Below are 15,777 nucleotides of genomic sequence, written 5' to 3' on the forward strand. Positions count from 1 at the left end.
GGTCCTCTTGAACCTCTAAGCTCCGCCTACTTTGATTTTTTTTTTAAAATTAGCATAATGTTCAAAACAGTTAAATTACAATGTACAGCATCGGTGGAGGGTCACACACATTACCCTAGGAAATGAGCATGTTCAGTCGATAAATATGGCCGCCATTAATCAAAACGCATTTGCAAAAACAATGTATCCAAATATCACAGATTTTGGTGGACAGGTTCAGTCTGTCTTGGCGAATAAGCACACAAACATTTTCATTTTGACATACTCTGGGGGTGACTATGAACTGAGATTTAAAGTGTTGCAACAAATGCCGAACATGGGCGTGGCCTATACATTTTTTTAAATTGCGATAGCATAAAATGAGCTTCGGACGCAAAACTTGGGACACGCGTCACAGCCTTTTCAAGAATGTAAAAAAATTAAATCTTAATTTTTTGTTAAAATAGCTCAGTAGAGCCCCCTATTGTGTGGTAGTCACATATAGTTTCTCCGAACTTCACCAATTTTGGCACAGACATTCCTCATGGGATTGCGGACATATTTGTAATTGGCTTCCATTAGCCCCGCCCCCGAGAAAGTTGGCCATTTGGAAAAATGTGCCTTTCATGCATTTTAAGCACATTTTTGCGAACTCCTCCTTGGGAAAAGATCAAAAAAATGAAATCCAGGACAAGTTCAGCCCATTTCCAATGTGATGTTAAATTGCGAAGGAATAGTTGATCGCTCAAACGAGGAGCTCGTAAGCTAACAGAGAATGTACCACCTCAGAGGTGGAGTTTATTTTGCTAAATCTCTCTAAAAAGGTCAAATGTCACTTGTTTTGCATCAATCTTGATACAGGGTACTTATTATATGTTGTACTTTGGATTCCTAAAGCTTTTAGTCTACTAACCCATCATCCAAGGGTATTTTTCACTATAAGTAAAAAATAATTTTTGGACGGACACTATAATTTACAGTTTTTTACTATGTAAAATCTGAATTTTCTTTAAAATAAAAAACATCTATATTGATTCTGACTTTTCTACATCCAACTCACAGGTTTATCATTACTTTGAGATAAAAGATTATTAATTTAACCCTTTTAGAAGGGAAGATATGGTCATTTGTTCTGGGAATGTCATTTTCGAGCCTGAGACCTGAAAAACCGGCTCAGGGCTTAACAGGTTAAGAAAGAACATGTCAAGCTATGTGCTGTATCAGAAACAATGCGCTGCGTGTTTTGGGAGTAATATGGTCTGTGTTTACATTAGCAAGCATGCTAACACTCAGAGCTAACGCTGTACTGGAGAGAATATGTGTAACGTAATGTCCTTGCGGTAAACCCTGCGAGAGAGAAAGGTTTGAGCTCCATACTGTTTCAGAAATAATGCTTGAAGTAGTTTGGAACATAATATGGCATTTAATCACGGCAGCGTTCAGCTGAGTTTCTCCGGTAGAAAACTCTCTTAGCAGGGGAAAGCTTAGTGATGCTACAAAGGGGCGTGGCTAGCAGCAGCTGTTCCATTTAAAGCTATGGTCACAGAATCAGTCTTTTTGGAACAGGGCTGGAATAGAGGGGTATGAGGCATGGCTACAATGGGTGATCTGTTTGGTATTTTAAGCAAAAAACTTCAGACATGTTTTGTATAGGTATGGCCCTACAATTAGGGATGCTCCGATTGCCAATTTTGGGGCTGATCGCCGGAATCAGTATCGGCCGATACCGATCGCCGATCCGATCGAGTGGGCGGGGCCTAAATGGAAGATTTAAACATCACTTTAAATCTTCCATTTAAAGTGATGTTTAAAACTCAGTTAATGGGGCTCATTCACTGGAGCTTCCACAAACAACAATCAACTTAATTATTACATTCAAATGATGTACATTATTCAAGTTTACATTCACTTTGGATAATAACACGGGAGAAATGAGCGGAAGCTCTCTCTCCCTCTCTCTCTCCCTCTCTCTCTCCCCCTCTCTCCCTCTCCTGACAGCCTGTCAGTATCTCATGCAGCTCACTGATCCAGTAATGAGTGACCTGTCAGTGAAGAATAAATATATTTATAACTAGTTTAGCTTGTTCCAGAGGTAGATAAAATTGCTAAGTGTGTAAAGGCCCCTACACAACAGGCCGATATCGGCCGTCTTGCGTTGTTTGGCGACAACGGGTTCCTTGTCGCCCAAAGTCAATTTGGTGTGTCCCGAACCCTCGGCCGTGACACGCCTTATTTGGCCTTTCACGGTCGACACCCGGCCGATTCAACATGTTGAATCGGCCGGGTGTCGGACACAAGCTATCGGGCCAAGAAACCACTCTGATCAGCTGTTCAGCTAGCAAATGAGAAGCGAAACGGAAGTGAGGGACGTAAACAAACGATTTAAGGCACAGGACAGCAGCTAAACACCAGCAGGTGATACTTAAAGACATCAAACATAGCCCTTAAATGTCCTCTCTTACCTCCCACACATAGCAGGGACATCTCTGATATCGGCGGGAGCGTCCCCGGCTGTCCTCTGCTGAGAGCTCCGTGATTTGTTTGGTCAAGTCCGGTTTTTCATCTCATCGTAAATTTAGCAAGAAGTGGCCATTATTACATTGCTGACTCAATAAACTACACACCCGCCAGAACACTGCGATCATCAGATGCAGGTCTATTAACTGTGATTTTATAGTATGTCTGCACTTTATGTGCTCATTTCATCATTCATGTATTTTTATATTCTAAAACATGTTTTCGATGGACGAGAGTGAAAATGGAACGCACACGCTATTTGTTTGTTTATATCAGTCTGTTCTTCTTCTCTGTCTTCCGGTTGTTGCCTATTTTGAATGACGAATGCACACTACCGCCGCCTGCTGGTAAGGAGAGTTATTGCCACTCACGCATGCGCAGTTCGTACGTGCTCGGCTGAAGTCTTTGCGGTGATTTCCAGTGCGACACACGGCCAAGACGCAGGAGAACTCGTCGATGGAACTGTCGGTGTTGGGTGTCGGCTAGTTCTCTGGTGACTGCCTGGTGTGTCAGGGCCTTTAGGTCTAACTCTTGTGTGTTTCGCTCCGCTCACCGGTCCGTCACAGCGGGTGGAGCTGCAGGATTTCTGCTTCACACACACGTTGCATACCGCTATTTTACTGTCTTTTTCGGACACCTTAAAATAATGCCAGACCGGTGAAGCCATTTTGGCGAGCTTGTTTTGCCGCGCACAGAGAAAAGTGTCATGTATTTTACGTCATGCGATCGGCTCTCACGATCTGCATGTTTAGAGAGCACCGATCGATCGGTAGAGAGTGAGTATCGGCAGATCACGATCGGTGACCGATCGATCGGAGCATCCCTACCTACAATATATTTGTAGTATTGCCATTCTATAGTAGTATAGCTGTGAACGATCCCAAATACAATTCATTGTTTACATTGCAGCTAGTGCTAAACCAGAATAGATAGAATAAATGCTAACACTTAACAGTTTTTTCTGACTGTGTGTTTCCTGTTTCCTGCAGACGTCCAGCAGTCTGTGATGGTTAAAGAAGAGGTTCTCCCTGACCAGCAGGAGTGGAGCACCAGTCTGGACCAGGAGGACCCAGAGCCCCCCCCACACATTAAGCAGGAACAGGAGGAACTCAGGATCAGTCAGGAGGGAGAGCAGCTTCAGGAGCTGGAGGAGGCTGATATCACCAAGTCCACTTTCACTCCTGACCCTGTGAAGAGTGAAGATGATGAAGAGAAACCTCAGTCCTCACAGCCTCATCAAAGACAAACTGAACACATGGAAACAGAAGCTGATGGAGATGACTGTCGAGGACCAGAACCAGCCAGGAACTCAGATCCAGAGAGCAGTTTACAACCAAAGACTGAGGACAACACTGGAGACTCTTCTGAACCGGACACTGAAGACTCTTCTGAACCTGACACTGAAGACAGTGCCGATTGGAAGGAGACCAGAGAACCTGCATCAGGCTCAAACTCACTGAAAAATAGACATGAATCTGTCAGTGCTCCACTACGTAGTGCTGAAAAGAAACCATTCAGCATCTCAGTCTGTGAGAAAGCTTTTTCACTGAGTGGACATTTAAAGCTACACATGAGAGTCCACACAGGAGAGAAACCCTTTAGCTGCTCAGTTTGTGAGAAAGCTTTTTTACAGAATACAGATTTAAAGAGACCCATGATAGTCCACACAGGAGAGAAAGCACACAGCTGCTCAGTCTGTAAGAAAGCCTTTTCACTGAGTGGAAGTTTAAAGAGACACATGAGAGTCCACACAGGAGAGAAACTACACAGCTGCTCAGTCTGTAAGAAAGCTTTTTCACAGAATGGACATTTAAAGGAACACATGAGAGTCCACACAGGAGAGAAACTACACAGCTGCTCAGTCTGTAAGAAAGCTTTTTCAAAGAATACAGATTTAAAGAGACACATGATAGTCCACACAGGAGAGAAAGCATACAGCTGCTCAGTCTGTAAGAAAGCTTTTTCACAGAATGGACATTTAAAGGAACACATGAGAGTCCACACAGGAGAGAAACTACACAGCTGCTCAGTCTGTAAGAAAGCTTTTTCACAGAATACAGATATAAAGAGACACATGAGAGTCCACACAGGAGAGAAAGCACACAGCTGCTCAGTCTGTAAGAAAGCCTTTTCACAGAGTGGACATTTAAAGGAACACATGAGAGTCCACACAGGAGAGAAAGTAAACAGCGGCTCAGTCTGTAAGAAAGCTTTTTCACAGAGTGGAAATGTAATAACACACATGAGTGTACACACAGGAGAGAAACCCTTTAGCTGCTCAGTTTGTGAGAAAGCTTTTTTACAGAATACAGATTTAAAGAAACACATGATAGTCCACACAGGAGAGAAAGCACACAGCTGCTCAGTCTGTAAGAAAGCCTTTTCACAGAGTGGACATTTAAAGGAACACATGAGAGTCCACACAGTAGAGAAACTACACAGCTGCTCAGTCTGTAAGAAAGCTTTTTCACTGAATACAGATTTAAAGAGACACATGCTAGTCCACACAGGAGAGAAAGCACACAGCTGCTCAGTCTGTAAGAAAGCCTTTTCACAGAGTGGAAGTTTAAAGAGACACATGAGAGTCCACACAGGAGAGAAAGCACACAGCTGCTCAGTCTGTAAGAAAGCTTTTTCACAGAATGGAAATTTAAAGGAACACATGAGAGTCCACACAGGAGAGAAACTACACAGCTGCTCAGTCTGTAAGAAAGCTTTTTCACAGAATAGAGATTTAAAGAGACACATGATAGTCCACACAGGAGAGAAACCACACAGCTGCTCAGTCTGTAAGAAAGCCTTTTCACAGAGTGGAAGTTTAAAGGAACACATGAGAATCCACACAGGAGAGAAAGCACACAGCTGCTCAGTCTGTAAGAAAGCTTTTTCAAGGAGTTCAAGTTTAAAGGAACACATGAGAGTCCACACAGGAGAGAAAGCACACAGCTGCTCAGTCTGTAAGAAAGCTTTTTCAAGGAGTTCAAGTTTAAAGGAACACATGAGAGTCCACACAGGAGAGGAAATATTCAGCTGCAATGTTTGTGACCAAATATTTAAATGGCGTAATATTTTCAATAAACACAAATGTGTTGGTCGTCAGTCCTCACAGCCTAATGAAATTCAAACTGAGGATAACTGAGAGGCAGAGCCTCCAATAAGCAGCTCAGCTGAACATATGGAAACAGAAGCTGATGGAGAGGACAATGAATAAGTCTTATGACAGTTCACACATGAGAAAAATCTGTCTGACTGGATCAACATTGTTGCACAACATTCATATAAGACTTAAATGAACTCCATCTTTATCAACATAAGTGGACAATATGTTTAATGTTTTTGTCATACTGATTTTCTGATTTATACGTTAACCACTGACCGTTGATGAACCATTTTATTGTGGATTGAGGGCTCCAAGTCTCCATATAGATGTATAGGATGATTTGATGTATTGTTCTTTATTTCTAAATGTTTTGTATCATTGCTATCCTGCTAATGAGCCCTGTTTTACATAAATGTACCTGTTATCTGATTGTTTTTGCTTCTGTAACTGTAAGGGAACACATTTGCCTTTTTTGTATCCTGATGACCTAATGCCGTTACATGTAATACGTTACTCCCTAAGCCTGATTTCACCCACTTGCAACCGATTCGCTAATAATCACAAATGTTCCTTTTTTTGACCCCTTGACTCGACAACTTTTTGTAAAGTGATGCTAGACCAAAAACGTGCTGTTGGATTGTGTGCTCTCTGCAGGACGGTGGCTGTACTCAAAGATTGTTTATGAAATTAGAGCTTCACTCTGTTTTTGTTGTCCAAATGACGCCAACAGAGCGATAAGTCTTCTTTCCAGCAGGTGGCATAAATGTTACATCATCCAGTTCAACTGTCATCCACATATTAATGATTTAAAACAGCAATGTGTAAGATATGGCTAGTAATTGACTATTTCAACAGAATGTTAAGAGGTTACAGTGTTTAGGCCATTTCCAATATGTTTATGTTTTGTTTGATTAAATCTACTGAAATTATTATTCAATGACTAAATTATTCTTAATTACTGTCATTACATCATGGGTTCGGATTGCAATATTAGAACGCATAAAACCCAACTTTATTTCTTCTAAGTTGCGGGTGTCCGTTGTGTTTCATCCAAGCTTCCACTTCGTGCTCCGATAATGCTGAAAGTATCTGTTGTATGCTTTACCTGCAGTAACAAAAGTGTAATTCACTGGACAGAGACAAGAGATAGTGGATGGATCCAGAAAAGAACCAGAAGATAGTCCGTATAGAGCCTTCAGGTTCTGAAAATGATCAGCGATAGAGCTAGAAAGAAACCCCAAAAACCTGAATAGAGCAAGAAGATAGCCAGTATAAAGCCAAGAAAGACGCAGTAGAAAGGCAGGAAGGAGCCAAAAGAGTTTGTATTTTGTATTTTTCATCTTTTAATATTCAAGCTCTTCTCTTAAAATATTAAAACTTCCTATCTCAACATGTATCCTTTTATTCCAAATTAAAAACCTTACATTTTTGCTGCCAATTATTGAGATTGTTTCACAGCTTTTATCTTAAAAATATTTAGATTTATGTGTCTCATGTTAAAGGTGGGGTAGGTAAGTTTGAGAAACCGGCTCGAGATACACTTGTTGTATTCCATGGAATGCTCTTAACATCCCGATAGCAATGAATATCTTAAGTGCTTTGACAAAAAATCCATACAAATATTTCATCTGTGGAAGCCGTAATACTGTAAAAAGCACGACCAATCATTTTAGCCGGCCTGGCTAAAATTCTGCATGTTAAGTAGCCATGTGCTTTCGTGTTATCGGCTGAATCTTTATTTATTGATTAGATCACGTTACTCTGATGATAGTGTTCAAGACAGCCTATGTGTCTGAACTCGATGTTTAGAGTAATGTGTTACAGAGCCTTCTCTTCAATATTGTTTCCACATAGAGCATTTTGCGCTGCTCTTTTCCAATGTGGAAGCAGAATGTGTGAAAGCATACAGCACGATGCAGGGTGTGTCTCTAGACATCTTTAGACTGGAATAGCGGGGCCCAGTACGTGAACTCGCCTCGCAGCCGGTGCACACGCCAGGATAGAGGACATCAGACTCCATAGAAAACTTGCTCGAGTCCGAGTCCGAGTCCAAGTCGGAGCGTCAATGTACAAGTCGAGTCCGAGTCATCGCGGGGGGAAAAATTCACGAGTCCGAGTCCGAGTCCGAGTCCAAGTCAGCGTACGCGAGAATTCACGAGTCCAAGTCCGAGTCGCGTCAATCAGTGCGCGAGTCCGAGTCGAGTCACGAGTCCCGAAAATCGGCACTCGAGTCCGGATCCAGGACTCGTGTACTCCATCTCTGGCTCTTACGGAACCGACTAACTCCCTGTAATGGCAATTTTATTATTCCAATGTCCTATATCCTTTTGCCATTACTTCACAGGAGGGCTGGAGAGTGATCCAGACGCAGACACAAACAAATGATTTTCCGGTCCTTTGCTGCAGTTTAGAATGATGTTTATTTAGCGTTTTACATACCAAGGTTTAATTATACAGTCAATGGTTGTGGTGAGCATCTGCCGGGCTGGTGGAATCGGTATGCTCTTTCCTCCTGTGTCCTCTCCTTTCCGGTCACCTATGACCCCTTTTATACACCCAGTGCAGCTAACCCCCGTCACCAAGTGTCCAAAAATAATATTGCAGTATAAATATTAATAAAGTAAACTGACACACCAACAACACCCATACAATGGCTCCTACACTCCCCTTTTGTGTAATAGCAGCTATCAACATGCCCAGATGTGTAATGATTTCCACCTAATTTAATACTTTTCACCTCATTCTGGTGTTGGTGACGTGTATTGTGCGAGACCAGAGATGTAGGTTATTGAGCGGTTTCACACACAAATAAGTGTTACTTCACAGTTTTATGACAAACTGTGACTTTTTTTACTTGGAAATGATTTTTTAAGATTGACAAACATATGTGTAATTCATGGCACAATTCAAACGGGATCGAAAAATAACTTTTCTCTCGCCATTGACTTCAATACATAATTTTTCTGAAATATGGTCCCATGGAGTTCCACCGGAAAGGGAGGGACTTCGGCTATACAGCGTAGGCGGGGTCTCATTCTTTCCTATGAGAGCTGCTCATTGGCGCATGAAGGCAGAATGGCCCAACTTTTGAGAGAGCGAAACATCACAGATTACCCGTCATGCCGTCAGAGCAGAAGTACCCGTATGTGCGCTCATAGAGCATGCGCAGTTGAGTTTCCCCTTAAGCCCCGCCCCCCGAGCTCCCACTCTCGGGTCACTAGAATGAATCGAGAGATAAAATAAATCTTTATTCGGCTTTTAGTGCTTTTCTACAACTTTAAGGACCTAATGTTTCTAATAAGGGCCATAAAATAGTTCATACTGGGTAGTTTATTTAGTTTAAAAAATATTATCCGCTGATTTGCAGACATCTCTTTCCCCATGTTAGTCAATGGGAAAAAGTCTTTCTGGGCCCAGTAACGTCACGGACTGATACTGAAATTGTAGTACCGCCGTTTGGACACTACGAATTTTTGGAGTCCGGCGCACTTCCTGGGGGCTTGGATCCAGGTGGCGTCTCGTCGCTACGGTTCTCACTCTCTGGGTGCATCTCACTTCGGTTAAATGAAATCCTTGCGTCCCTCACTTGCGTTGTTTCCGTGCGACTAGTCCCTCCCACCAGGGAAGCATGGAGAGACGCAAGGAAACCATGAGAAGCAGGGAAATGAGTTTTAAGAGCAATGGGACGTCGTTTCCTCCGGAGTGTCACGTGAAGCGACGTCAGTTTGTGATGACGCCACACAGCTGATCGTCTGACAGCAGCCAGATCAGTGCATGCGCTGCATCGTCCAATCAGTGAGCGATACACAGTAAGGGGGCGGGGCGAGTTTCTGAGGATGTCACCGGAGGATGGTCTGGTAGTTCCTCGATTATCGCTCCTCCGTTATCACTCCTCGATCCTCGATCCTCAGTCCTCCGGGAAAAATAAGGCCACTGGGACGGTACCCAAGATGGCGCAGACAAATCAACTTCCGGTGATACCGAGCCCGAGGAGTGAGGAAATGAAAAATAACCGAAGTGAGACGTACCCTGAGTGTTCCTGGGAAAGTGTGTGTGAGCTCCAGCACTACTGATCCACCATCTGTGTGTTTGGATAAACCTCAGAATGGACTGTGTGCTCTTTTTTCTGGAGTGTTTACCTCGGACCATAGGAGCTAGCTTAGCATGCTAGCTGGAAACACGTTGGCAACACTAGTCAGATTGAGAGTTTGATGGAGGGAAAGTAGTTCAAGCTAAACGATTCATTAAATAATATTGCAAAAAAGTGTACTCAGGCACTCAGTGACTATTTACGTCGGTAATGTAGCTGCTCAAGGTTCAAGGTTCAAGGTTCTTTATTGTCAAACTGACATAGTTACAGAGTAATTATGTTGTTGAAAATCTTATGTCACAGGCTTCTCCAACAATGCAACATAATAAAGATAGCAAGAGCAATACAAAAAGAAAAATAGTTATAAAATAAAGTGAGCATGTGGAATAGTGCAGTACGAGTCTATATACAAGTTATTGGAATGATATATATTAGATATTAGATACATATTACTGAGTAGCAGATGAATGTTTTGAAGTTGTTTCAGCAGTTCAATTGTTTAACAGTCTCACTGCCCGCGGGAAGCAACTGTCTCCGAATCTTCTTGTCCTTGCCAGGATGCTGCGGTAACGTCTGCCAGACGGCAACAGAAAGAACAGTTTGTGGCTGGGGTGATGGGGGTCTTTGATAATCCGTAGTGTTTTCTTCCTGAGCCGCTGGGAGTAAAGGTCCTCCATGGATGGCAGCTCTGTCCTGGTGATGTGCTGTGCAGTTTTCACCACCCTCTGTAAAGCCTTACGATTGCTTATGAGAGTTATGAAAATAAGAGAAAAATAACGGCCATTATGGCTAAACAGTGAAAACAATGAAAACGGCCTACATTAAAGTGGACCTATCATGCTATATTTAAATGATATATTGTAGGGCCATACCTATATAAGGTATATTTATACGTTTCTGTTTTCAAAATACCAAACAGATCATGCATTTTAGCCATGCCTCATTTCGCTCTATGTGCTGTTTGCTGTCTACAGGGCTGATTCTGTGAGCTGCAGCTGACCACGCCCCCCTGCAGGAGAGGGGAGCCATGCTCTGATCAAGTCAAGAGGGGGAGAAAAAAAGATCTCCGTCCTCCGTGTTTTATTATATTATTATAGGCCTATAGAGTCGTTATTCATTTGTTTTAAAGCTCAATAAATAACAAAGAAGACCTTTGACCGGCACTTTTAAAATTTTGTCCGGAAGATTTAAACTTTAACGGACATCTTGACCGGCGAAAGAAACTGAAACTGAAACTCTGCCGCACGGTCCCCTCGTTCCTTGGAAGAGGCGGAGAGGTGGGTGTTTGTCATCTGCTGGTGGACTAACCGGAGAGAATTACAGTGCTTGCCTCGACGGGGAGGGATTGCACTGAATTAAAGCAGCGGGAGCAAACGCTTGCCTCAGGGAGGGAGAAAGAAAGCCACAGCGGAGAATAAACAGAAGGATAACCATGGTAACTATGGGCGGGAAGTCTTCTTCGCTGCTTTTGTGGCAGACTACAGCGCCACTTACAGGCCTGGCATATGTACTACAGTATCTCCAGCGCTTTCGAGCGGCAATGGCCGGCCGTGGCCCAACCCCACATTCCCCTGATAGGTGGTGAGTTGGCCCAATAGCCGTAGTGCCACTTCTGTGACAGTGAAGTGTTCAAATCTGGATCAGTTTTTATCAGATCCGTTGCAGCCCCTTTTTTAGAGATTTGGGTATGGAGGAAAATAGAGAGGGTTGTGTTTTCTGACATTTGGTGAGTTCCTTGGAACACCGGGGACACACATTCATGTATAAAAGACGTACAAAAGTGCATTTTGCATGATAGGTCCCCTTTAAGCTTTAAACTGACCTTAGTACTCCAATAAAGTGTCAAACATTGATGTATTTTGTTTCACTATGCTATAAAAACCCTCCAGAGAAAAATGAATAGGAAACGCTTAAGACTCATTTACAGTTACATACAGAAACATAAAATAATAAATGTAGATCAACATAATTGTCTATTTGATGAACAGCTTTTATTTATTTATTCATGTAATACATTTTGACAAGTTTATAAATGACGGCTCCTATTTTAAAGATCCAGAGCTCTTGGTATTAAGTGTAGGAGAACATGAAGAGCCTTGTTAGTGGAGCATATTCCGAAAAAAAGGTAAAGTGTGTTCACCTTCACTGTGTGCATTGCTACATAAATGCTGGATTCAGCCATCTGGAGAAGCACAGTAGTTGGGTAAATGATATGACAACAAACCTTTGAATCTTGAATCTTGAGAACCCGGAGTAAACCCAAAATGACAATCAAAGTTGAGATAAGATACGATACGCTTGACAAACTTTAGCGAACGCAGTTCATGTTTTTGCTATGTGAAAACAGTTTAAGACACATGCATTTCCAAACATTTGGACTACCTATGTTGCAAATGTATTATCTTTTCAATTTACACACGGCATCTATTGCACGTCTGTCCGTCCTGGGAGAGGGATCCCTCCTCTGTTGCTCTCCCTGAGGTTTCTCCCATTTTTCCCTTTAAACTGTGGGTTTTCTCCGGAAGTTTTTCCTTGTACGATGTGAGGGTCTATATCATATTGTCATACTGATATTCTGTACAAACTGTGAAGTCCACTGAGACAAATGTAACATTTGTGATATTGGGCTATATAAATAAACATTGATTGATTGATTGATTTATGTTGGCTGATAATAAATATGTGTATAATGTTGTTTTTTAGAGAGTAAAACTACATGTTTGAGGATGTATTGTGATCTGCAGAAGGTAGGACTAATTAAAAGTGTTTTTTTTTCTATTTAGAAGAATGTGGGACAAAACCGGAGCACCCGGAGAAAACCAAAAACGACAAGCTGAGATAAGATGACATGATTGAGGATGTATTGTGATCTGCAGAAGGTAATTAAAAGTTTTTTTTTTTCTATTTACAAGAATGCGGGAGGAAACCGTAGCTTTTTTGTTAGCTCAAACCGCTGCTTGCTTGGCACGATGTCAGGTGGACGAGGTGTTAGGACCATGCCTTGTAATGTGTGTTTATTCTGATACTTGATCACACGACCATTTTTAGACCCAGGCTTTTTCAAACATGGGTGTGCTGTCTCGCCTCTGATGAGCGGGCTCTGGGGCGGGTGTGGCTTGAATGAACTCTTACTATTCGGGAGCTGCACTTTAGACGTGTGTTCGGCCTCTTTCTGGACCACACTAGCACATTGCTGTGCAGAGCGTATGGACTGTTGTTTGAACTTCTCATTTACTGAGTCAATACTTGGTTGTATTTTCATTAACCGTCTATACATACGGTCCATCTCATCATCAGTTAGATCATCCCGGGGTAGGAAAAGAAGTTCATCAATTTTGTCGTAGAGGTTATCTTCCTGTTTTTTCTTCAATTTATTTTCTGGCCTGAAATACTTAAATGGTAACTGACAGTTTCCCTTTCCTGCTGACACTGGTCTTCTTTCCTTCTGTGCAGTTTTATTTGCATCAGCATCCCATTCGTCTTTCCCAAATAATCCAATGTGGTCACCTGTGTTTTTCCACAGCTGGATATTGCAGTCCGACCCTGCAGTAATAATTATTTGACAGTCAGAATCAAACTGTACATTCACCACCCCTGAGAGGTGAGATTGCCAGGTGCCCAACAGAGGAGGTGGACACAATGACACGCGCCACCCGTTTATGTGTTCAAATGGCCCTGTCTTTGCCTGTTCTTTAAATCCAAATCTCTGAATGTCCCATTGACAAATCATGCCGGTACTATCCCCAGTCAGCAATATTTTTTCATTGACATCAGTGGACATCGTGGTAATGATTGCATCTTCATCATTCACTGCCCTGAACTTCCCTAACAAACCTCCCTTGCTTTTTACCGACCAGGCATTTATAAAGCCATCAGCAGAAGTCAGCAGTGTGGCTGTGTGCACATTGACCTCCCTTGTCTTTAAACATAAAACAATAGGACCAGTGTTCACATCAGTGTGTTTCCTCCCAGTTTCTTCTTTGTGTTTCTTCCCAACAGGTAAACACCCTGTCCTGCCCCTTATTGGTGTCATGCAAGTTCGAGGGCTCTGGCTGCCATTCAGCCAGTAGAGAACCTCCCTAGATCCGACATCCCACATTACAATATTTCCATTGCAAGAGGCAGCAAGAAGTGTTGTTTCGTGCACATCCATTGAGCAAATGTCATCTAAATAATCATGTTCCAAAAATCTGTTGTCATAACCCTCCATATCCAAGACAAAGATTCTGTTAGAGTTCCTTCCCGACACAAACACACTATCGTCCATGCAGACAATACCTGTCACCTCACTTGGCAAGGTAACAGGAAAATCTTCAAGCAAAAGTCCATTGATAAAGTTCCACAGTTTTAATTTCCCGTCCTTGGAAACTGTGATTAGTCTACGCTGTGGTATATCAAATGCAATGGCAGTGTGCCCCCCATATGGAGTGACCTCAAACTGCATGACAGCCATTCCTGTTAAGACATCCCAAACTGTAGCCTCACCTTTTTGACAAACAGAGACTACCTTTTTGTAAATGCTGTGATAGAGAGCATTGCACAGGGGCTTGTCATGGGATGTTAATGTCTCTTTAAAAACATCTGTTCCCCTACCAAAATATTTTAATAAATCTGTGTTAGCCAGGACTAAATCATTGTTAAGTATGTTGTAAAACATACTGGAGATGCGAGCTGGTCTCATGCCTTGAATCTGGATGCTTTGTCTACACTCCAATCTCTTCAGAGACCAAACACAAACAATTTTGTCATCAGATAAAGTGATGACAGTTCGGTCCATTCTGTTTACGACAATGTTTGTAATGGGCCTGACGTGTCCGACCAAAGACTTTTGGCAGGAATCTTTTTTGTGGGGTAACCACAACCGTAGTAAGCCATCTGTACCACCAGTCAACAATACCTCAGCGGAAGGAGAGTATTCAACACAGGTGAAAAACTCCTCATCTCCCCTGCTCTTAAAGATTGCTTTCGAAAAAGTGGTTTTGGGTGGGTTTGGTAGGGCAGCAAGGACCATTGTCTTGGATAAACTTCCGCAAATGGCAAATGAGTTAAGAACCGGAAAGTATTGGATCTGGCTGCATATGTCACTAAAAATTGAGACTTTAAGACAAAGAAAGTCTTGGGAATGGTTGTTTAGAAGGTTGGAAACGTACACTGTAGGATAATCCTGCAGAGAGATTTTTTGAAATGCGTCACGGTTGAAGAGGCCATTTTTCTTTACGTTGTAGGAGATGAAAACAGTCAAAAACCCTTTTACATCACCAAATGAAAACATTGCTTTAGTGCCATTTGACCAGTAGTTCATGGTGTTGACAATGATTTCCTCTAGAATCAGAGAGTGGTTAACTGAACAAAGCGAGGGTATTTCAGTGCAGTTATAGAATAACAGCTCTCTGTCAGAGGTGGAGATAGCCAGCTGTTTCAATTCTTGAATGTACAGCATGTCTTTAACACACATTTTCTTGTGGTGTGAAAAAGGAAGTGCATTTTCTTTCACATATAGAGGTATGGTGAATGGATTTGTACAGCTGTCCGTCCAGAAGGTGAGTGCACCATCCGAGCTGACAGAGATATATTGGCCTCTCTGGTAAGTTCTGGTTTCGTTTAAACCTCGGAAACCATGATCAGGTTCGATGTCCTCGAAGGGTCGGAAGATCACACGAACAATTTCTTTATAGTGACCCACAGGTATAAATTCAACAGGTTTAGGGAATGGTCTTTTAAAGTCCAACCCTGCTGATGCGTTGCCCTTAGCTATTAAGAAGTCTAAAAGCTCTCCCAGGTCCACTGTACCGTCACAGTTGGTATCTATCTGCATATGTAGGACTTTAAGTTCCTCCTTCTTAACAGAAGGGTAACTCCTTTCAAACAAAACACAAAATTCTTCCATATCCAAACCTCCACCACCATCTTCATCTGCCTCCTCAAACAATGCAACAATTTCAGGTATTTGTTCCGCTGAAAACATTCTGCTGCAGGAATTTCCTTCACAAATTGTAGCATTCACCTCTAGGTCCTCCTCTGCTGAATCTGCGTAACTTGCCATTACTACTTCTATTCAAACCAATGAAACAGTTAATGTGTGATAAGTGTA

The 15,777-nt window shown here is 42.3% G+C and overlaps 1 protein-coding gene across 1 annotated transcript; it reads right to left on the bottom strand.

Moving 5' to 3' along the window:
* Positions 1-12,591: 12,591 nt before the first annotated feature.
* Positions 12,592-15,729, bottom strand: LOC117478762 (WD repeat-containing protein on Y chromosome-like). Its single transcript, XM_034125666.1, has one exon. It carries the CDS (start codon positions 15,727-15,729, stop codon positions 12,592-12,594), a length of 3,138 nt encoding a protein of 1,045 aa, XP_033981557.1.
* Positions 15,730-15,777: the final 48 nt, after the last annotated feature.

The sequence above is a fragment of the Trematomus bernacchii genome, unplaced genomic scaffold (genome assembly GCF_902827165.1).
Source record: "Trematomus bernacchii unplaced genomic scaffold, fTreBer1.1, whole genome shotgun sequence".
Taxonomy (NCBI): Eukaryota; Metazoa; Chordata; class Actinopteri; order Perciformes; family Nototheniidae; genus Trematomus; species Trematomus bernacchii.

Excerpts from the sequence above, each read along its gene's own strand:
- LOC117478762 (XM_034125666.1), bottom strand. The coding sequence starts at position 15,729 with ATGGCAAGTTACGCAGATTCAGCAGAGGAGGACCTAGAGGTGAATGCT.